This window comes from Hemicordylus capensis, chromosome 2 (assembly GCF_027244095.1).
Source record: "Hemicordylus capensis ecotype Gifberg chromosome 2, rHemCap1.1.pri, whole genome shotgun sequence".
Taxonomy (NCBI): Eukaryota; Metazoa; Chordata; class Lepidosauria; order Squamata; family Cordylidae; genus Hemicordylus; species Hemicordylus capensis.
Window position 1 is genome coordinate 428,678,332 of NC_069658.1, and position 23,721 is coordinate 428,702,052.

General features: G+C 45.4%; 1 protein-coding gene across 3 annotated transcripts; it reads left to right on the forward strand.

The window, feature by feature from the left end:
* The first annotated feature begins 299 nt into the window (after window positions 1–299).
* Window positions 300–21,445, forward strand: LOC128346313 (keratin, type II cytoskeletal 5-like). Of its 3 annotated transcripts, none has more exons than XM_053299475.1 (10): window positions 576–714; window positions 6,299–7,138; window positions 9,440–9,654; window positions 10,720–10,780; window positions 11,210–11,305; window positions 12,710–12,874; window positions 15,932–16,057; window positions 18,259–18,479; window positions 20,361–20,395; window positions 20,833–21,445. In XM_053299475.1, exons 2-10 carry the CDS (start codon window positions 6,593–6,595, stop codon window positions 21,102–21,104), a joined length of 1,737 nt encoding a protein of 578 aa, XP_053155450.1. In that variant the 5' UTR covers window positions 576–714; window positions 6,299–6,592; the 3' UTR covers window positions 21,105–21,445. The 3 variants fall into 3 exon arrangements, with proteins under 3 accessions (XP_053155451.1, XP_053155450.1, XP_053155449.1); XM_053299474.1 differs by having other exon boundaries at window positions 586–714; window positions 5,337–7,138; XM_053299476.1 differs by lacking the exon at window positions 6,299–7,138 and having other exon boundaries at window positions 300–714.
* The last annotated feature ends 2,276 nt before the right edge of the window (window positions 21,446–23,721 follow it).

Consider the following 23,721-nt stretch of genomic DNA (forward strand, 5'->3'; position numbering starts at 1 on the left):
TAATAATTTCATCTGAAGTACTCCAAGATGTCTGATGCATAGGTTGGATGGAGCACACTGTTAGAGACAGAAACAGGACAAGATGCACATGCACAATCAAGCACTCTTTACAGTTTTATCTTTATTATCTCTTCAGGCTTGATGAACATGGTGGGAACTACACATTATAACAAATGGCTTATTCCAAAAGTAGGAGTCCTGGTTCTCTTCTATACATTAATACGCTAAGGTGGTCCGAGGCTAATCTCGGGTGGTACGTGGCACATCTTGCGAGAGTTCCTGCTGAGGAGGGAGGGAGGCTGAGGAGGAGTCAAAGAAAGAAGAGCAAAGGCCGAAGCGAGGAGGCCGAGTGAGCAGGGGGGAAAGCCGAGCGAGCAGGGCCTTCTGTCACCCTGCCAAGCCTACAGGAAGTCTGAGTGGCGGTGGGAAAGCTGAGTGGCAGGGGGAGAGGCCGAGACAGAAGGCGCAGAGGAAGGCTCAGTGGCAAATGGAGGGCTAAAGAAAGAGCAGGCATTGAGGCGGCGGCCCAGGTTGACTCTAACTGCAGGGCAGGCCTCCATCGCCCCGCTGAGTCTCGCAAGGAGGATGGCCGGGGCGGAAGGAGGACGACCGAGGGCCGTCCGTGTAGGTCGGATGCGAGGCCCCAGCTCAGCCATTCTCCTCGCAAGGAGACTCGGCAGGGCATCAGAGGCCGGCAGTGGGGACATCTCTGAGGTAAGGGGGCTGTGGGGGGAGGGGGAAGAGAGGGAGGGAAGGTGGGCAGGTCTCTGGGGTGAGGGGCTGTGGCGGGGGGGGGGGGGTGAGGAGAACAACTAGCAGGCGACCAAGGGTGGGCTGGGAGCTATCTATCTATCTATCTATCTATCTATCTATCTATCTATCTATCTATCTATTTATTTATTTTATTTAACATATTTTTATACAGCCCAAAACTTACATCTCTGGGCGGTTTACAACCAAATAAAAACAAAGGTAAAACATTAATTAAAAACACAAACAAGAAATTTAAGACACAATTTAATTTAAAAAACAACAACAAACCAATATTCTAAAAACAACATTAAAACATTTAAAACAATTGTTAGCTAGACAGGAAAATAAAGGCAGCCCCTTTGCATGTGGGGCTGCTGGCAATGGAGCAAACCAGACCAGTGGGGGGAAGGGGGGAGAGAAAGAAGGGAGAGGAAGGAAGAAAGAGAGAAAGAAAGAAAGAAAGAAAGAAAGAAAGAGGGGGAGAGAGAGAAGGAGGGTGGGGAGGAGGTCTCTGGGGTGAGGGGGCTGTGGTGGAGAGCGAGGGGAGCAAACAAGTACTAGCGCACAGATGCTCTGTGTGGGTTCAGCTAGTGTTAAATAAGTCATAAAGTGTGATCCAATGCTGTTGTTTCCCCACCCTTCAAGTGGCAGCCAAAGAAATGGAGTAGAAATGGAGCAGGAGCAGGGAAACATGCCATGTGAGGCCATGATGGCACCATGCATTTTCCCTTATCCAGCATCGCAGGGGGAGGAGGAAGTGATGTAGGGCCCCTGCTTCAGACAGGAGGAGCCATGTGCCAGCTGTTACCATAATTCCAGCCCACAATTACCATGGTTCGTGATCAGCAGTTTCCCACACCGATCGAGTTGTCTTCTCCTTGCTACACAATGGTGAAGATGAAACGTGTTGAAATCCAGCCGATCCATGTGAGATGCAGTGCACAAGAGGCTTACTCACCACATGGTCACAATCTGACCACATGGAGTGACTCAAAGTGGCATCAGCCTGTACACCATTAATTATCTACCACCATCAATGTACCTGAAGCAGGTACATTGCAAAAAACAAAAGCACCAACTAGCAAAAAAGGCAGCAGTCTGTGTGTATTTATTTATATATACATACATACATACACATACACACACACACACACTGGAGGAGACAACAACAACTAAGGTCCAAGCATGGGCAGGGATTAGGGAGGATAGACACTTTCTTAGCCTGGAGGTCTAAGGGGGGCGCACCTGGGCTACACTGCCATGCAGGGGGAAGTCTAAATTTTAGATTCTTTATTTTATTGTTAAATTTATATACTGCCTTTCATTAAAACAATCCCAAGGCAGTTTACAGCAGAATTTAAAAACAAGATTGTAAAAATGACACAATTAAAATATTAAGCTAAAAATATAAAACAAATCTGATTAAAAATTTAAAACAAAAGCATAAAAAAGCAATACAGAGTACAAACAGCAGCAGCAGAGACAATCAAATAAAAGCCTGGGTAAAATGCCACGATTTAACATGCTTTCTAAAAGCTGTGATCGAGACCGAGGAGCGGATACCCACTGGGAGAGCATTCCAGAGTCTGGGGGCAGCAACAGAGAAGGCCCTGTCCCCAGTGCACGACAACCAAGCTTCTCTTATTGTCGGCACCCAGAGCAGAGCCCCCTCAGATGACCTCATCAAATGGGCAGCAACCCTTGGGATGTGTATACAAATGTATTCCTTGAGGATGTGTATACAAATGTATTTCCCTGTATCTATAGGAGGTGCTCAGATCTTATAAGATTTTCTGGAGACAAATAGGAGCAGTTTTAGAAAAGAAAAAGCAGCATTCTCAATGGTGAGCTGCTGGTGGAAGCCCTCCTCTGGGAGGGGAGGGGTGAGGGAAAGTGCACTCTCCTTTCCCCTCCACGGGAAATTGTAGGACTTGTAGCTTCAGAAACAGAGAGAAATGTGCCTTGTGTGTGTGACATACTGGTAACTACAGTGTTTCTTAGCTCCTGTGGGCATTTCCTGTTCAGAGGCCGGGGGAGCCAACAGGGTGTGGTTGCAGAAGGGAAGAACAAGCAGCATAATAATCAGGGACTTTGAGATTGTAAGGAGAGTGGGAGGCAGTGCTGCAATTAAGCTCCAGAACACCATGAGGAAATTATTTAGGCCACTGGTCTCCAGGGGACACAGCAGAACAGACACTAGTCTCAGGGACAGGGGTGGCGACAGTAGCCCACATATACAGTGATATGACGGGAGAAGAAGGGTCCCCCCCTTGCAGAGTTGCTGGGGAATAGCTACGATGAAGGTTTATTCCCCAGCCCTAGTTTAGCATGTGCAGAGGGGGAGGGGAACAGTGTTCCCTCGAAGGAGTGTGTATGTACTCACACATTTTTGATGTCCGTTCAGTTAATTTTAGATCCCGCTCAGGTTTAATCAGGAAGGTCCCACTTTGAATGCATGTGTGCACACACTGCCTTGATAATGCCACCCAGAAAAAAACTCATTCTGCACAGATAAGTGGTTTTTGCTTCTCTTCCCTCCCTCAAAAACCTTTCGTTCTTCCACAAATATGTCCCTGAGGGCCACATGATTCTCGGGGATATATTTACTGAAGTGAAAATGGCTTCTGAAGGGAGGGGATATCTGTGAAAATTGCTTCCCCATTCCCTCCATGCACGCTGAGCCACTGTTTAAAGGGTTTGTTACTATACATATGCCTCATACTGCCATGTCTGGCTATAAATACAGAAACAATAGTCCATCAAAGAAAGCGAACGAAAAGAAGCTGAAGGCCACAAATCAATCCTCTGGTTTTTCAAAATGGACAAGAGATCGGCGGGGGGTGGGGGGGTGGGCAAGGAAGGAAGAACCACTTTACAAGTTTGTACTGGGATCAAAGAAAGGATGCTTGGGCACAGACAAAAGCAGAGGGAGTGGTAAGAAAAGATAAATATGAAGAAACACAGACACACATACCTAGGCTTTGTTTCAAATGAGGGTGAGGAGGACTAAAGGGTTAGGCCAAAGTCTTCACAGAATGGGAGGGAAAGAGACAAAGAATTGGCTCACTCCGCATTTCACCATCCTATTCTTGCAACCTGCAGACACTCAGACAATGGGCTTGCCTGTGGTATGTGTCTGGGAGACTGCTTGGATAAACAGATTTGGCATGAATCACCTCTTCCCTGAGTAAGCTGGGAAAAAGGAGAGCTACATTATACACAAACTGAAAAGGTGAGGGACACTTTTTTTAAAGGTTCCCACCCTCTACAGATAACATAAACTAACACATCATGGATAAACCATTCTTTAGGTATTTCAGCTTCCAAATGCTAGCAATCCCAATGTAAATGAGAGGCCTTGTAACTGCTTTAAGGCTAAAAAGCAATCAAAGGTTATACTCTTTATATTGCTTGCATTTGAAGGCCTTGCCTACTATCCAAGGACCAGGGTTGCAACACTGAGTTGATCAATTGATTAGACCAGGGGGTCACAGTATTACTGCAGATGTTACTAAACTACAACTCCCATCATCCCCAGCTGCAATTTATTGTGCCTGGGGATGATGGGAGCAGTAGTTCAGCAACATCTGGAGTACCACAGATTGGGAATCCCTGAGCTAGACAGACTGATTAAAAACTTGTCATTTGTTAAGAGGCTGTCCCCCTCCCCAGTTAATCTGGGACCAATTTTTAAAAATGCTTTTAAAGAAACTCTGTATGTAACGAGCATCATCTTAGAAGAGGCATGCCCTCTTCTCTCCCACATAGGCTGGAATGCCTCTTCTAAAACTGCGCTTGTTGTAACCCATGTGCCCATCATTCAGACACAAAACCTGACATCCAGTTACTCCGTACTACTACTCAGTAGTTATTCTAATGATCTACCAGCAGCTGACATACCATCTAGTTCCCTGTCATTCTAAGAGAGATGCACATATTTTATTTATTTATTATTTATTCAATTTCTATACCGCCCTTCCAAAAATGGCTCAGGGCAGTTTACACAGAGAAATAACAAATAAATAAGATGGATCCCTGTCCCCAAAGGACTCACAATCTAAAAAGAAACTTAAGATAGACACCAGCAACAGTCACTGGAGGTAGTGTGCTGTAGGATAGGGCCAGTTACTCTCCTCCTGCTCAATAAAGAGAATCGCCACGTTAAAAGATGCCTCTTTGCCAAGTTAGCAGGGGTAACATATGCATGAGTTCTGCTCAAAAGCACATGAGCGCTGGTTACAGAGACTGGGTGCCTCCATACCTACCAAGCACAGCATCATCACTGCTCTGATGATGCTTCCATTATTCCCAGTGGAAGCAGTGTTGGAATAGGGATGGTGCTGTGCTCAGTAGGCACAGAGGCAACCAGTGCCCATGTGTTTTTGAGCAGAACCCGGTTGCATATGTGCATCTCACTTAGAGATCTGCAAGGGACTGCATGGCATGTCAGCCAACAGCACTACTCAGAAGTAATTTAGTGTGGATATCAGCTGAAGTACGCATTTTAGTCTCAGGTGCATATGCAAATTAGGAAGATGCCGTTGATTCACTGGATAATTAATCCATTGTATTATGATTAACAGATGTGCTAAACCCAATTTCAGCTCTTGGTTGCCTTCAGACAACTTGGCAGATTCTTGGCAGATTCTACAGGTTGCATGCACAGCTGATAGGAAGGTGCATCAAAAGACACACACAAAATGGCCACAGACACAGAAAGGCCCGCTGCTGATCCCTGAGACCACCTCTATGTACTTAGTCCTTTGTGTGGTGGCAGTAGCGGAATGACTGTCTCCGAGTTCACCTTGGCAGAAGGGAGTCCAAGGAGGGAAGTTTGCCGAGGATTCCCTGACACCTGGAGCTGGCCCTGCCCAGACTCCCAGAATCCAGGCTGTTCTCAGAAGAAGCAGGAGTGGAAGTGCAAGAAGGGTGGGTGAGAGCAGGCCTGGTGTACAGCCCTCACTCAGCGAAAAAGCTCATGTGGCCTGCTAATCTAGTGTTAGACGATGCCTGTGCATTCACAGTTCAGATCCTGCAGGATGCCTTTAGCTAGGGGAAGATACCAGTCTTTGGTAACCTTTAATCCTAATGTTCAGAAAGTAAAAGCTTTTTACTCAGGCTTTTATGTGATTGTCTCCATTGCTGCTGCTTTGTATATTGTACGGTATTTTTATGTATGTATTAAAAAAATTAATTAGATCTGTTTCTATATTTGTCGCATATTTTAATTGTGTGATTTTTATAGTCTTGTTTTAACTTTTTCTATGTGAACCGCCTTGTGATTGTTTTAATGAAAGGGGATATATAAATTTAACAATAAATAAATAAATAAATAAAATGCATGATTTGTGCATGGGGTATGTCCATCCCTGCCTTTAATTTCTGAGGTGCTAGGGAGGGGTATGTGGAGAACAAGCTGTGTCCTTCGTAGGCCTGAGGAACTGGTTTCACAGCAAGGCACATCACCACCTTCCTATCTTCTTGTTCCCCAGCTAGAGTACAAATGGAACTCATTATTAACACCGCCTGTCTCCCTTTTCTGCAGAGGCCAGCGAAGGTGATCATTATTTCCAAATGACAAGGATGCCTTCAAGGGTTATACTTTCATTCAGCCTTTTGTATGGCAGAGTGATGTCACCGTTCAAAAAGCCGCAGGGCATGCCCAGCCCCGTTAATCAGAGAGGTGATCCATGTTATTCATCACCAATCCCTCTTCCTCCAGTATATAAGTAAAAAAGAAGAACCCTTAAGTCCTAGAGAACACAAGAACACCCGCCTCCCTTTCATCTACGGTGTGTGCTCTTTCTGTGTCTCCATTCTTTTGCTCCCTCCTGCTAAAATGTCTCAACAAGCCAGCGTAAAGATCCAGAGAAGAGGCTTCAGTAACGCCTCTGCCATCCTTCCTAACACTTGCCGCACCAGCTTCAGTTCACACACCGTATCCAGAGGCAAAGGCTGTGGCATTGGTGGTGCTGGTTTTGGTAGAGTTGGTGGCGGTGGTGGCTTTGGCAGCCGAAGCCTCTACAATCTTGGTGGATCTAAGAGGATCTCAGCTGTCGGTGGTGCCTCCGGTGCCTGTTATGGCAGTGGTGTTGGTGGTGGGTACGGTTTTGGTGGTGGCCTTGGCAGTGGATATGGGGTTGGTGGTGGCCTAGGTGGTGGCGTAGGCGGTGGCTTCGGCTTAGTCGGAGCTGGCTTTGGTGGTGGGCGAGGCGGCCCTGGCTTCCCTGTTTGCCCACCCGGCGGGATTCAAGAAGTGACCATCAATCAACACCTGCTGACACCTCTGAACTTGGAGATTGACCCCAACATACAGAGAGTCCGTAAAGAGGAGGGGGAGCAGATCAAGACCCTCAACAACAAATTTGCCTCTTTCATTGATAAGGTGAGAAATAAGATTTTATCAAAGCTTTACCTTCTGTTTCTGTAGCAGTCATAGCTGGGGAAACAATTGGAGTCCTTCAGTGGCAACTCCTACAGTTCTTTGCTGCCACTACAGCTATTTCATTGTCTCGTAGAGCTGGAGGGTTGCTTGTAGGCCAACCCACTGCTTGGCGCAGGAAATCCAGATATGGAGCATCCTCAGCAGAGGGCTATCTAGCCTCTGCTTGGAGGATAATCAACCCTCCCCTCAGATATCTGGTTCCTTTCCCAAACTGCTCTTGCCATTAAGAAATTTCTCCTAATGTTGGACTGGAATCTAACCTCCTATCCCTTAAGCCCATTCAAACTTGTCCTGGCCTCTGGGGAGGCAGAGAAGTAGTCTTTTGCCCTCTTCTCTGTGACAGACCTTCAAATGCTATCATGTCCTTTCTCAGTTTTTTCTTCCCCAGGCTATACACACCCAGTCCCTTCACTATTTCCTCATAGGGCTGCTGCTGCTGCTGCTTCTCCTTCTCCTTCTCCTTCTTCTTCTTCTTCTGAAAAAAGGATGCCTATGTCCTTCTCAAAGTGAGGCACGCAGAATTAGACACAGGATTGCAGATGAGATCTGATGAGTATGGAATAAAGCAGAACTATTACTACTCATAATTTGAAGAGTGTGGTTGTATTATTACAGCCTCAAATCACCTTAGCCTCTTTTTGCAGTCGCATTGCACTGCTGACTCATGTTCAGCTTGTGACCAACTGTAATCCTGAAATACTTTTCACATGTGCTACCAAGATGTACCCTTCATCCTATCCTTCTGTATTTGATTTGTGAGAGTTTTTTGCCTACATGTAAAATTTCTAATTTGCTTCTGTCGGATTTCATTTTGCTCGTTTCAGCCCGATTTTCAATTCTGTCATGGTTATTTTTCATTGTATTTCCATCTTCCAAGGTATTAGCAGTCCCTCCCAGTTTTGTGCTGTCTGCAAAACTGGTGAGGATTTCCTCCACCCTTTCATCAAAATTATTAAGACAACTGTTGAAGGGTACAAGAGACCCAAGGTAGAGCTCTGCAGCACCCTGCTTGAAGCCTTCCTCCAATTTGACGGAGAGCCATTGATGAGCACTCATTTCACATTAGCACAAGCCAAGGGCAAAGTTCCCAGCTTTTTATTGGTCATCTCCTGTGCCTTTTACAGCAGCCTGACATGTAGATATGTTGCAGCCAATGAGCATTTGCCGTTTCCCATTTGAGGGGTGCAAAGTAAGACTAGTGAAGCTTCTGAAAGGGTTTTTACAAATCCTTTCACTGAAGTCACAGGCTCTCAAACTTGAATCCCCACTACAACTCCCATCATTCACAGCCTTCAGTCATTGTGGCTGTGAATGGTGGGAGTTGTAGTCCAACAACATATGGGGATCCAAGTTTAAGCACCCCTAACCTAAGTAATCACTGTGCCAGGCTGCTGCTAACAGCACATGGCCAAGGCCAGTGGCGGGTGGGGATTAGCAATGCCAATTTAGGAAGGTAAAGAATTTAGAACTGACACAGTTCTAGGTTAGATGGCTTTCCATTTGATAGACAAGGCAGAATTGGAGGGTGGAGTGAATCATGATGAGTGGTAGTGATGATGGGCAGGAAAGAGTCGATTTGCAACAGTGACTGTGCATGCAAGATGAGGCTTGAATGGTTCGTTCATTCATTCATGCATTCATTCATGCATTCAAAGTTATACTCTGCTTCACCCTACAGTATTGGCAGTAACAGTATATTAAAAACAAATAGGGCTGTCCCTGAAATTTCAAACTTGTGATATTCAAAATGAATTTCAGGGTTCCTCCTAAAGAGAAATGGGATGGGGCCATAGCTCAATAGTCGAGCATCTGCTTTGCATGCAGAGGGTCCCGGGTTCAGTCTCTGGCATCACCAAGAGACTTTAGCTAAAGCAGGGGCACAACAAAACATGACTATGCATAAGTAAAAATATCATTTATGCTCATATGCATTATTATATTTATAAATATCTGCATTCCAGCTTTCCACAAGCAATGCTCAAATAGTACAAATAGGATACCAGCGCAACAGAATGAGTAACATACCTCACATTACATATGAGTGAGTTACATGATCTCGTAGTGTATCTTTCCAGTGGATGGTGGAACTGGAAACTTGCCTCTACCTGCTGCTGCTTCTAAATGATCTCGGCACTTACAATCAATTGCATTACCCTCTCATAATCAGGGTGAAGGTTTCCACTGGAGTTTGTATTTAACACAAGCTTTAAGTGATTTTTTTTTTAACCTTTCTGCTTCCAGGTGCGCTTCCTTGAACAACAGAATAAGGTTCTGGAAACCAAATGGATGCTGCTTCAGGAACAGGGCCAGAAATCCATTAAAAACAACACTGAACCTCTTTTTGAAGTTTACATCAGCAACCTGCGGAAGCAGCTGGGTAACCTGGAGAATGACAGAATGAGACTGGGTGGAGAGCTGAATAACATGCAGAACCTTGTTGAGGACTACAAGAACAAGTAAATCCCCACCCCCACCCACCCCTCTCTCTCTCTCACACACACACACCACTGCTCTGTTTATCCTTTCTCTTGGAGACCCCCTTCCTATATTGCCCCCATGTTTGATTCAATTTCATACACAGAAGCATTGGCTTAAATACATCAAGATTTCCTACGTGGAAATTGCTCTCTGTTCTTTTGCAGTGCAGGCCACGTGGATCTGCCCCATGGATTTCACACCGACCAGTAGCCAGCAAAAAGACATACACAAAGTTTGTCCTGGTTTAATAAAATAGGCAGACTCCATGGTGAGCACTTGGACACCACAGTGGGCAAGCTTGACCTAGTTCAGATTTAAGGAGTCTCCACATGGGAGGCAGACGAATACAGAAGGGGGGATTGTCACCAGTCTCTCCTTCTCCCAGAAGCATTCTGTGCAATGCACAGAAAATCCCCCCCCCTTCCATGCGCAACCACCCATGTTGCTAAAGTGGAAATATATCTGCTGCAGCTGTGCATCCTTTGGCTGCATGCACACAACATTATTGTTAGGACGGCAGCAGGGTTCCCTCTAACAGGGACTGCAACTCCCAGAAACCCCAGCTGCAATGGCTTTGCGTGGGCATTCTGGGAGCTGGAGTCAACAACATCCAGGAATCCCTGTTAGAGGGAACACTGGATGCCAAGCACTAAGACTAGAACGGTGATGGCTAAAGTTTTGGGCAAGTGTGGGGTTGTGCCCCTCTAGTGAAGCACTGCAGTTCATATGTAGCCTGCCAGCCTTGGCATATTTTTGTCTGTTGTCTATGGAGCCAAGGAATAGACCAAGCTACAGTATGGGAGAGGCAAGCAGGAGTTTAAACCTAATCGCATGCCATAGCCAGGCCTATGGGCCTTCCAGCTCCTGTCCTAGAGTGCCACAAACCCCCTCGCAGTTTATGCCACATGTGCTGCAGGTTGGCCACCTGCAGAATAATCTTCTGAACATCGTCAGGATCATCCTCAAATCCTTCGAGCATAGCAGCCACCTCACACTCATTTATCTAAAGAAACACTGTTTTTCTCCCTGCCCTGCCCTAACAGATATGAAGATGAGATCAACAAGCGTACAAATGCAGAGAACGACTTTGTAACCCTCAAAAAGGTGCGTGCCTCTTGATATCACAACCATGTTGCTGGCAGGAATAGTTTTGCTGTGGAGGGTAGCAGTCCTTTTCTCCGATGTTGAAGGGTGACAGCATATGTCCATCAAAAATTGCATTTAAAATACATCTCTGCGAAGAGAAAGCATCATATTCTCAAAACGTTGAGCTATTTTTGTTGTCAGAAGCAAGTAGTAGTGCCAGTGTCCACCATTCTTAAAAGAGCTGTGTGTGTAATACTAAAAATATTCATAAGAAGTAATGACTTAGAGTGATGCTACAGGCATTAGCCAAGAGGTCCCTGTGACATCCATGCAATCTCATTCCACATAGCACTCTGTACATACTCTGTACACATTGATGCACCTTGTCTCCCCCTCCTGCTGCCCTGGTTCTGACCATCTGGTTCAACAATATCTTGCCCTTTTTAGGATGTGGATACTGCCTACATGAACAAAGTAGAGCTAGATGCCAAGGCAGATGCCTTGAATGATGAACTCAACTTCCTCAAAGCCCTGTATGAAGCGGTAAGGATTCTTCCTATTCTCTTAAACTGTAATGTTTTGTATTACATCATTAGAATATATGGACTGCCAAGGAGACAGACTATTTGTTTGGCCAATTATTCTGCCATAGTGGCCAGTTTTGGAGGCTTCCATGGAAAATACTGAAAAAACTGCAGGGTAGAGGGGTCCATTGACGAACTGTCTCAGAGGAGCACAAAGGATGCATTTTTTAGAAGACTGGCAACATTTCTCAGAGGGAGTGGGGGTTGTTTTCACATCTTGAAAGGCCAATAGGCCTGGATATGCCATATTACTAGGTCTAAACTCCTGCTTGCCTCTCCTGCACTGTGCCTTGGTCTATTCCCTGGCTTCAAATTTCAATATATGGGAAATTCAGCAGCAACTTCATTTCACATATATTGAAATTTGAAGCAAGCTTTATGGTTCCTGCTTAGGCAAAAGAACTGAAGCATTTCAAGGGAAGTTAAGAGTTTCAATCAGATTAGAAACATTTCACAAAATGGTTCTGCACATCCTTAGTCCCAACATCTGGATGTCCAAGAATGGTCCAACCAGATGTCACCTCTTGAACATCTTGCTAAACCTATGTTGATAGAGCAATCCTTCATGAATTCCATGATAAAAATTGTTGGTCATCCCAACATACCATGGCAGGACTGTTCATCTTACTAAGCTTAAATGTGTGGTGTAAAACAAAATGTTATAGAACTAAAAGAAACATCTGTCCAGTTCCATCAGTCAAAAGGAATGTTGCACAAACACAGCATCTGGTCTGTGGGATAGAGTTCAGCAAATTCAGAATCTCATTGCTCATGTTTCTAACCTTTATTGATAAGAAGAAAACCATGAAAACATACAGACAGAGTCTCATGAAACATTAAGAGTACAGAGGGCTAAGCTGAATTTCCATGGTTTACAGGGGTGGGCAAAGTTGGCCCTCCAGCTGTTGTTGAACTACAGCTCCCATCATCCTCGACCACAGTAAATTGTGACTGAGGGTGATGGGAAAGTTGTAGTTCAGCAATAGCTGGAAGGCCAAGTTTGCCCACTTCTGGAAAGGGTAGGATTTTAGTGCCCTGTATAGCTGTTTCTCCCATTTCCTTTCCTATGAGTTCATAAGAATTTCTAAGATTTCATGACTCTGATGTCTTCATTTATTTTTCTTCATCCATTTCCACGACTATTTAAAAAAACGAAATCCAAATCCACATTTTCTGAAAACAGGAATCCTGGATACAGAATAAATTATGCAGAATTTGCATGTTTTGCACATTGGGCTAATTCATATTTGTGGAGAATTTGGGTTGGCATGGTGGGGCATATTGGCTTGGAATTTGCGGATAATGTATAGCTCTTTGTATGATGTATTTTTGTCTGAGCGGGATATTGTTACATCATCCACAGGAACTCGCCCAGATGCAGACTCAGATCTCCAACACATCTGTGGTCCTCTCTATGGACAACAACCGTAGCCTGGATCTGGACAGCATCATTGCTGAAGTCAAAGCTCAATATGAAGAGATTGCAAACAGGAGCAGGACTGAAGCCGAATCTTGGTACCAAAGCAAGGTAAATATGTGCTCCATGTAGTGGAAGAATTATATATCTTACATCTAAAACGATACAGCAAGAGACACTTATTAGGAAAACAGTAGATCCATGCTACTGTAGATTCATGCTACTGGACTCATGTAGTCCTGCGGTGCCATGGCTACCAGCAAGCAAAGTCACTTCAGCATGATTCGGGCTCCACATGGTAATATTTGTGAGTGGCAGCCATGCAAGTAGCCTAAATTGTGTGACTAGTTTATGCAGCACTGAATTTCTGAGCATCTCATTATTAACTCAGGGGTGGGGGTGGGGGTAAATCTACCACATTGGAATCCTCCTGAAAGGCAGATATAGGGATTTGAATGTAGTGGTATCTAAGACTAGACATTTTGAGTGGCTAGGGAAAGAAACAACTCCTTTTCTCTCCTTATTGCCAGCCTACACTAGTTGGGACCCACCAAAATGACATATTATGGCCTGAGGTGCTCAATAAGAATCTGCCTCCTCCGCCTGGTTTATGCAGTCCCAGGCAATCAATCAATCAATCAATCAATCAATCAATCAATCAATCGTTCTTATGGCCATAGACCAGCATAAAGCATAAGGGGTGATTACATATTAAAAGTAAAAGTAGATATTAAAAGCCTAACGGTGCACAATACAAGCAGATAATAGGAGTGTGCATGGTTTTGGTCCAGCATAATAGAACAGACCGCCGGACCAGTCAGGAGGTCCAGCGATCCGGCTGGGTGGGGGACTGTGACTTTAAGCGGGGTGGTAGTGGTACTTACCCTCCCCCCGCCACTCTTCCCCCTCCGGCGCTGGTCCTTGGAAAAATCTTCTTGGGGCGGCAGAGCTCCTCTCTGCCGCCCCGGCCCCTGTCGTTGTTCATCAAGCCTTAACAGAGACGAGCGCTAGTGGTGTGCATGCGCCCTGCACGGCGCGCTCGTCTCTGATGCTGCAGCGCGCATGCAGCATACGTCACTGTGACATATGCGGCGCATGCGCTGCAGCGTCAGAGACGAGTGCGCGCGCCACGGGAGGAGCTCTGCCGCCCCAAGAATATTTTTCCAAGGACCAGCGCCGGAGGGGGAAGAGCGGCGGGGCGGGGGGGGGGTAAGTACCACCACCACCCCGCTTAAAGTCACAGTCCCCCACTGCCGGACCAGGGGGGACTCCGAGCCATGCACACCCCTAGCAGATAATGAAAGACTATGATAAAAGACTATTAGTATCAGAAGTCGAAGTGAAATTTAAAATAAAACTATGGCTGTCTAAGACAGAGCAAGACCGCAAACTCTTCATGACCGAGGTCTAAGAATTGCAATTAACAGTACAAATATTTGTAAAGGCATCATTAAAACATCATTAAAAAGAGGCATAAAAGAGAAAAGCAAGAATGCATTAAAAAGTTATATGAAAAACATGGAGGTAGATAAAATCATGCAAAATTGCAGTTAACAGCAATTATTTAATAATGGTACCTATATTTATAAAAGGCATCATAACAACATCATTTTTGTAATTAAAAAGCATAAAAGAGAGAAGCAAGAATGCATTAAAAAGTTATATGCAAAACATGGAGACATATAAAATCATACAAGGGCAACTATAGGCATAGTAAGAGTTGTATCAATTTAGGGCAGGGTAAAAAACCAGGAAGCTGTGGGACTATAGAACTCTGGGTTGCCATGAGGGAACCCTGGGTTGCCATGAGGCGCTCTGAGGCAGCAGGCAAAGGTGTGCTCAAGTTAGTCCATAATGTTGGGCGCTGGGCACGAACAGGTCGTCATCATCCACCAGATTTTTATTGCTGCCATGCAGAACTTAGCAACACTGTAAGTGGGGGCGGGGTTGCTATCAGAAAGCAGTGAAGAGGTGTAAAATTGGTCCATACGATCAGGATAGTTATGTAATAACAGTAGAACAAAAGTTAGCTCAAATGTCCCCGTAACACAAACACTGAAGGAGGACGTACCCTGTTGTTTCTCCTTGCCCCAGGTCACAGGGGCATTGATGTTCCGAGAGTGGAATCTTGCTATATTGTCCCTCAAGCACAGCTGAGGGGGAAACATGGCAACGTGCCAGCGTGAAGGCCCTCCTGTGCTTTGGGGGCAGTCCCAGGCAAGCAACAAAACCGGGAAGTGTATCAAGTCTGGGATGGGCTTGATACATGGCTAGCAGGCTGTGTTTGGCTTGGTCAGTGTGCCCTATGGAGCCCAGTCCCAAATTCCCAATCCTACCAACTGCCCCTCATTGCCCCTCCGTCTCATTTCTCCTTCCATTGACTACTCCACAATTGGACAATCAGCACAGAATAAGCCTTATCACACAAGCAGCCTAATCCAGGCTAGGGCAGACCAGGCTGGGTTGGACTGCTTGTGTATAGTGCTGGGATTGAGCCCAGTCCCACCACTGCCCTCCCATACAACCCAACCTTTACCCCAGTGAGTGCGCCCTTTACCCTGGCACTGGGGTCATGTGTATGCTTGGGCTACATGCAGCCCAACCATACACAGAGCCCAGCATCAAGAGCGCCCAACTGAGGGAGGATCCCTCAGTGCAACACATTCCTGGTGTGGTGCACTGGGGGTGCCGGAGGACCTCCTCCTCTCTGCCATTCGCCATGGCACCAATTGTGTGTCGGGTGAGCAGCAGAGCCTTGGTAAGAAATTTGATTATGGGTGGAGAGGCACCCTGCCTGCCTCCTCGCCAGCCCATATGGTTGTGTGCACAACCTTAATATCTAATAAGCATATGGAGCCCTGTCCCCAGTAAGCCGTTATGATTCCTGTTTGTGTTTACAAATCAAATAAATAGCTCTTTCACTTAATAATGGTAAATGTAATGACATTTCTGTAATTCATTCTGCAGGCAAAATGCACCACATGAACCTGCTGCATTGTGAAATGTGGAGTTTTAGTATTCCAGTTGCAATAGATTGAAGCCCCAGCTTGATCAAAACAAGCCAACCAATCTATGCCAAAAGTTTATTATTAGTTTATTTGTTTATTTCGGCCCAAGGCCAGCATATATATGCCGAAAGTGATTGTGTTTGTTTCCGTTGTACATTAGTATGAAGAGCTCCAGGCTTCTGCTGGAAGACACGGCGATGACCTCCGCAACACCAAGCAAGAGATTTCAGAACTCACCCGACACATTCAGAGACTACGGGCTGAAATCGACAATGTGAAAAAGCAGGTGGGATATTGCTGGAAATGGAAATGTAATCATGTGTCTGGAGTTCTTCAGAAGTCAGTGCATCTCTTCCACCAACCTTGGTCAACCTTGGGAGCCAGTGTGGTGTAGTGGCTAGAGTGCTGGACTAGGGTCGGTGAGACCCGAGTTCAAATTCCCATTTAGCCATGATACTTGCTGGGTGACTCTGGGCCAGTCACTTCTCTCTCAGCCTAGCCTACTTCACAGGGTTGTTGTGAGGAGCAACCTAAGTATGTAGTACTGGGCTCCTTGGAGGAAGAGCGGGATAAAAAATGTAATTAAAAAATAAAATAAATGTAAGATAGGACAGGAGAGCCAGGGAGGATGCATGAACACAGAACTTTGGTTTCTCGTTCTCCTGCTCGCTATGGTTGACAAACAACTTTATCCAGGGGTGGGGGGTGTCCAGCAGTGGCTGTTGTACACCATGGAAGGACAAGCAAACTACTTTCCCAATATTATCACCACGTCACCTTAAGTGACGCAGCGGGGAAATGCTTGACTAATAAGCAGAAGGTTGCTGGTTCAAATCCCCGCTGCTACTATATTGGGCAGCAGTGATATAGGAAGATGCTGAAAGGCATCATCTCATACTGCGTGGGAGGAGGCAATGGTAAACCCCTCCTGTATCCTACCAAAGAAAACCACAGGGCTCTGAGGGCGCCAGGAGTCAAAATCAACTTGACGGCACACTTTACCTTTACCATAGTATTAAACCTTTGTTCTGGCCCCAAAATGAAAAGAGGATCAGTATTATGATTTGATGTTCTTGTCTCACCCTTATCAGCCTTATTGCTCTTCACTGATGTGGTTTTAGCCTCCTCTCACATGTCCATTTCTTAACTCTTTTGAGCCTTACTTTCCTTTAAAAAAAATACCACATCTGCCCCATTATCATGAATATTAGTTTCTACACCAGCATCATTGTTAGGACCATACCGTATTTTACGGACTATAAGACGCTACAGACTATAGGACGCACCTTAATTTTAATCCAGTTTTTCAGGGTTTTAACATATTAAACTGTTATCAACTGTACCGAAAAGTCCTGCTACCGGTAGCGCCAGGAAAGGACTCTCAGCCTTGCTTCAGTTTGTTCTCCTTTCTTCTTGCCTCAGATAAGTCCTCTTTCAATTGCTGCTACTCCACTCCTTGTTTGCTCTTCAACCTGCTTCTGACTCTATTAAAAAAACAACAACACCTCTTTCGTTTCCCAGCTCTCCGCTCCTCACCAGTATGCACATACCAGATGAGGGAGCTCTGCTTTCTTAATTCTTTTCACTTTCTTCACTCCTGCTAGCTCCAGGAAAGGACTTTCAGCCTTGCTTCAGTTTGTTCTCCTCGCCTCAGATAAGTCCTCTTTCAATTGTTGGTACTCCACTCCTTGTTTTCTCTTCAACCTGCTTCTGACTCTATTTAAAAAAAAAAAACACCACCCTCTTTCGTTTTCCAGCGCTCCGCTTCTCATCAGTATGCACATACCAGAGGAGGGAGCGGCTACCACTTCGGCTTTCTTAATTCTTTACACTTTCTTCAGCTGAATATGCTTGCAGAAAGTAAAACAGAAAGCTGAAAACAATGGTGTTGCTGGTGGTGATGTAATTGCACGATCGGGGAATCCACAGGGTGAGCTGGAGCGGCAGTCCCCAGGCTGCACAGAGTTAATAGCATCATTTAGCATTGTTTGCTGGGGGATACCCCCCCCCCCTCGGGCAGGCTTGCGAGTAAAAGACGCACCTGAATTTTGGTGGCTATTTTTTGAGTGAAAAAATGCGTCTTATAGTCCGTAAAATACGGTAGTTCAAATATTACTGTCAGCATCACTCGTGTGGCAGGGGGCTTAGGAGAGAAGCTGGTCTTCTGTCATTTGCACTGGGATAAGGAGACAGTAAGACACAGTGGGAACTGCCTCCTCCTGCTCAGAAAGGATTCCAGCTGTTTCTTACCTTCTCAATAATGGCCGTGGAAATGACACCTCTAGGGAGAAGGTCTGTGTGATGCTGATGGTTCTGCTTGCCAGAGGGCTTGGGACAATTACCTGTGGCAAGCTGGCAAGTGGGTGTGTAGATACTTGGCGCTATCAATGCATACTGTGCTTTATGAAGTCAACAAAAGACAGATCCTTGTTTTAAGCAACTTACAATATAAATGAAACCATTCCCCCTCCCCCTCGACCCCTACAGTGTGCCAATCTTCAGGCAGCCATTGCTGAGGCAGAGGAGCGGGGTGAGCTGGCCCTGAAGGATGCCAAGCAGAAACTGGCTGAGCTGGAGGAAGCTCTTCAGAGAGCCAAGCAAGACATGGCCCGGCAGCTGAAGGAGTACCAGGAGCTGATGAATGTCAAGCTAGCCCTGGATGTTGAGATCTGCACCTACAGGAAGCTTCTGGAAGGAGAGGAATGCCGGTCAGTAAGACACAGTCTTAGTACTCATAACCAAAAGCTCTCATCCTTTTATTCCATGCTAATTATCCCAGAATAACCACGATCTCTGTCTTCTCTACTTACCATTTCTAAGGCAAATTAGAATCCCCGCTTTTTACCATTACGACTGGGAGATAATAAAGGAATACAAAGGGGAACAAGTAATTTTAAATCTGTCTTGGCATCTAAATGGAGGGCTTGTTCAGTCAACAATGAAGTACAGGATGGATTGCTTGTGCGCCAGGCCTATCACAGAAAGCGAGCTTGCAGCACTTACTCTGGACTGTGGGGTGTGAAAAGATGAGAAAAGCTTTCCTTCTCTCTTTCCCTTCTCTGTGGTTCCTCTTTGAATAGAAGTGTGCAAAGGACCTCTGGAGGCCCACTGCCAGCTGTCAGGAGATGTGCGGAATACTGCATTGAGTATCACGGACTCCAGTCGTAACTTGCAACAGGAGATTCTCTGGCCACAGGGGCTAGGTGTGCAGCTCCTAGGAGAGAAGAGCTGGTCTTGTGGTAGCAAGCATGACTTCTCCCCTTAGCTAAGCAGGGTCTGCCCTGCTTGCACATGAAAGGGAGACTAGAAGTGTGAGCACTGGAAGATATTCCCCTCAAGGGATGGAGGCACTCTGGGAAGAGCATTTAGTTTCCAAGTTCCTTCCCTGGCATCTCCAAGATAGGAGAGAGATTCCTGCCTGCAGCCTTAGAGAAGTCGCTGCCTGTCTGTGAAGACAATACTGAGCTAGATAGACTGATGGCCTGACTCAGTATATGGCAGGTTCCTACGTTCCTACACTCTCCTCTCCAAGACTGGTGCACCAGCCTCTATGATATGGGCTCTTCAAGTGCATCCTTAGGTGTATCACCCAATCAACTTTCCTCAGGCCCCTCTCTCTGGATTCAGAAGTTCCAGGTAGCCACTTTTAGATGTTGAGGTTCTGAGGACTTGAGGATTCATTATGGCATTGTCAGAACAAACTTCCAAAAGGAGAGATAAGGGCTTCCAGTGGCACCTGCGGTGCTGCTCCAGTGCTATTGCTCTCCCCAACACTGTGCAGCCATCCAGGTATCGAAAGGGCTTTCCTTGGGGTTCCAAATGCTTCATATTCTACTAGACACCCAAGTGTCAGATTACTACTTGGTGAATCTGAACTGGTCTATGACTGTACAACTGGCCCTCGTTATTAGCAGGGCTTACGTTCTCGCCTATAGGTGCAAATACAGAGACCATGAAGGTTTTGTTAACCTTACCTCCATGGGGATCTAGGAGTTGTTTCCTACACACACAAAGGCTAAAAACAGGGAGTGGGACATAAATAAGAGAAATAAAGGACTCTACAATGCTATTCAGGTCTCCAGCAATGCCCTCCCCAATTTCCACACAAAATCACAGGGATGTTTTTTTTTTAAGAGCCCCAAATGGCTCTGCAATGAAAAATGGCAACCAGAAATGACATCGGGAATCATTTCTGGCCACTCAAATCCACAAATTCGTGAATTTAGCCTATTTTTATACCACAGACAAAGAAATCAGGCCTCTAAGACCCATCTGTAGATATGCTAAACCACAGTTGTTGAAACCAAGGATAACAAGGGCTGTCTGTACTAAACTAAATTAATTATCTATAAGATCTATTTGGTGATTCTAGCATGCAAAGACAAAATATTATTGGTCAGAGCAAGGAGTGTGCACCATTCAACATCCTATTTTATGGGATTCACAACATACTTCGCTATAATGAACCAGGGCTGCCCTTGTTTGTTTGTTTGGTTGGTTGGTTGGTTGGTTGAATCTGCCTCTTTTAGTTTAACCCTCAGTGTTCAGACAGTGCCTTAATTCTTACACCCCATTTTGTGTCTTGACAGGCTGACTAGTGATACAGCAGGTGCAGTGAACATCTGTAAGTATCTGGGAGAATATTCCTGTTTTGGGGATCACATGTTTGTACAGGTGTAAGAGGGGTCACTTGGTCCTGTTTACATAAGGAGGGCTGTACTTAGAGCAGCCAGACCACCATGTCTCCTCTCCATCCACATTCTTCTTGTCCATAATGCAGTTGCACAACTACAGCTACAGTGTCTGTACTGATGCAACATCCTTGGCATTCAGCTGTAGCACTGACTCAGGGGACCATATTAACTCAAGGGCCCTTGTCCTTACCTGTCATTACCTAAGGGAGCCCTACCCACTCTTTACCTTGCATATCTAATCTAATCTATCAAATTTGTATCTCTGGGCAGTTATTAGGCCAAAGGATGTTTAGAATCCTCCTAATTCATTTTGGCCGACTGGCCAGTTCTCGACACATTCTGAGCATGTGCTGTTTTCCCTCCACAGCTGTTGTCTCTTCAACCGTTTCACGCGGAGGTGCTATGAGCAGCGGTCTCGGCTACGGAGGTGGGAGCAGCCTCAGCCTGGGAGGAGCCGGAATGGACGGTTTTGGTGTAGGAGGCAGCTGCGTTGGTCTTGGGAGTGGACTTGGTATCGGAGGAGGCAGCGGATTCAGTTCTGGAAGCGGAAGACGTATCGGAGGTGTGAGCCTTGGAGGAGGCAGCTGCTCTAATGTCAAATTTGTTTCAGGTTCCTCTCAAAAAAGCTACAGAAGCTAAAGCTCAAACTCCCTTGTAGTGCTTTTAAATAAAAATGTAACGTGGACCATCTCAACCCTGGGCTTTTGTCTACACAAACCTCTGTCTCTCCTTTGTGAACAGCTCTTGTAAGACATCCAGTTTATAATTCTTTGAAATATACAAAATTCTGCTTGTAAATCGATCCATACTTTGCAATAATCTGTAATCTTGACCCCTACCTTTTTTGAGTCAAAATTCTGAAGTTTCAAATTTTGTATAAACCAGATGACCATTTGTCTGCTCTTCAAGTTGTTTGAAACCTTGCTTCACTTTTGAGTGTGTTATTCTGTCCAATAAAATGCATATTGTAATTTATAGAATGGCCCATTGCTGTTATTGAAGAGCTAGTGAAAAATAAAAATACACACATCAGAGAGTTTTAAAACAATACTAAAGGTTGTGCCATTGAGTCAGTGTTGACTCCTGGCAACCACAGAGCCATGTGGTTTTCTTGGTAGAATACAGGAGTGGGTTACCATTGCCTTCTCCTGCGCAGTATGAAAGGATCCTTTCATCACCTTCCTATATCGCTGATGCCCAATGTAGGAGTTTCCCATATTCTGGGAAACACACCAGCGAGGATTCGAACCAACAGCCTCCTGCTCTCTAGGCAGCTTGCTTCCTCGCTGCAACATTAAGTGGCAAATCAATACTAAGGTAAAGTGTGCCATCAAGTCGATTTTGACTCCTGGCACCCAGAGAGCCCTGTGGTTTTCTTTGGCAGAATACAGGAGGGGTTAACCATTGCCTCCACCCACGCAGTAGATTATGCCTTTCAGCATCTTCCTATATTGCTGCTGCCCGATATAGTACCAGCAGGGATTCGAACCAGCAATAAGAGGAGAGCTGGTCTTGTGGTAGCAAGCATGACTTGTCCTCTTAGCTAAGCAGGGTCCACCCTGCTTGCAAATGAATGGGAGACTAGAAGTGTGAACACTGTAAGATATTCCCCTTAGGAGATGGTGCCACTCTGGGAAGAGCAGAAGGTTCCACATTCCCTCCCTGGCTTCTCCAAGATAGGGCTGAGAGAGACTCCTGCTTGCAACCTTGGAGAAACTGCTGCCAGTCTGTGAAGACAATACTGAGCTAGATAGACCCATGGTCTTATTCAGTATATGGCAGCTTCCTATGTTCCTAACCTTCTGCTTGTTAGTCAAGCATTAGCACTTATTTAGCACATTTCAAGCATGGGTGGCCATCTTGATGGTGACAGAGATTTGAAAGAAGCCTTTAGCATCTCTTCATTAAAGGCTCTTTTGGGCAGTGGACTGGGCATGCAGAAGAAGAATGGAACTATTTTCACAGCTTTCCCCTCCCACCAAAAGTCCTGCCCACTTATATAATTATGTTCCTGAGGTCACACAGCCCTTAAAAATATATATACTCTTCCTGCTCCTTTTTCCTCATGAAAAATCCACCCCCTCCCCCCATGGAAGCTATTTGTCCCCAAAGCTGCTATTTAATGCAAATAACTTTGGGGCAATTTCCTTGAGGAAAGTAGCACATCTGCTAAACCCTGCTTGAGGCTCACTTGTGCCTCAAACATTCACACATCTGCCATCTTGAACTGGGGTGAATGACATCATCACAAACTATGCCACTGAAGTGTCCCTATGCATCCCTACAACTGTACCAAATTTGATTCAAATTGGTTAGATGGTTCACAAGTTAGCCCACTTGCACCTCAATCATGCATTCACCATCTTGAAATCGGGTGGATGACATAATCACAAACTATACCCACTTATGCCTCAAACGTTCACACATTTGCCATCTTGAACTTTGGTGAATGACATCATTGCAAACTATGCTACCCCTTTGTGTCACTACAACTGTACCAAATGTGGTCCAAATCAGTCCAGGCATTGCCAAGTTGATAAGACAAACAGCTGGGTGATCTCATAAGTTTACTTTAAGGAAAGTAGGCTAAAAATCCTACTCATAGAAAACTAGCAGGCCAGTGACAAATCTGGGGTAGAACCCTTCTGATACTGAGATGTCTACATGGAGAGAATACTGTGAGTTCAAGGTTGGGGAAGCATTCAGTCATGTGAGCCCACACAACTACAGTATGAAGTGGTGTAGCCCAGATGTGGGTTTGCTCCCAATTCAAAACTAGGCCTTCACTGAGAAGCTGCACCACATCTAAAGATGTAGCCCATCGGGTGTTATTAGAACACATTAGTAACAGGGAGCATAAACCAGAGGTCTCTCTGCAGAGTCTGTGGTGTTTGGTGTGTTCCTGTCCCTTTTCCAACTCTCATCCTTATTCCTAGCCAGTTTAGCACTAGCTATCTGTCTTAGACACAGAGCAGAATTCAGGGTGTTAGCGTAACACCTTCCCCCACATCTTAAACATACTCTTCTCATATTCTTCTGGATCAGTCAGAAGACATGTGGGGTTCCCCAGGCAAAGGGATACCACTGTAAGCCTCTGCTTTCCTCAGCTCTAGTCATATGGATGGGAGCCTTTTAGCATCCTCTGATCCCCATCTCCTAACCATGTGGCTAGAGTAAGGTCACAATCTTCTCTTCTAAAGCCTGGTTTCACACCATCATACAAATCTATGTTTAATGCAAATTACCATCATTAGCA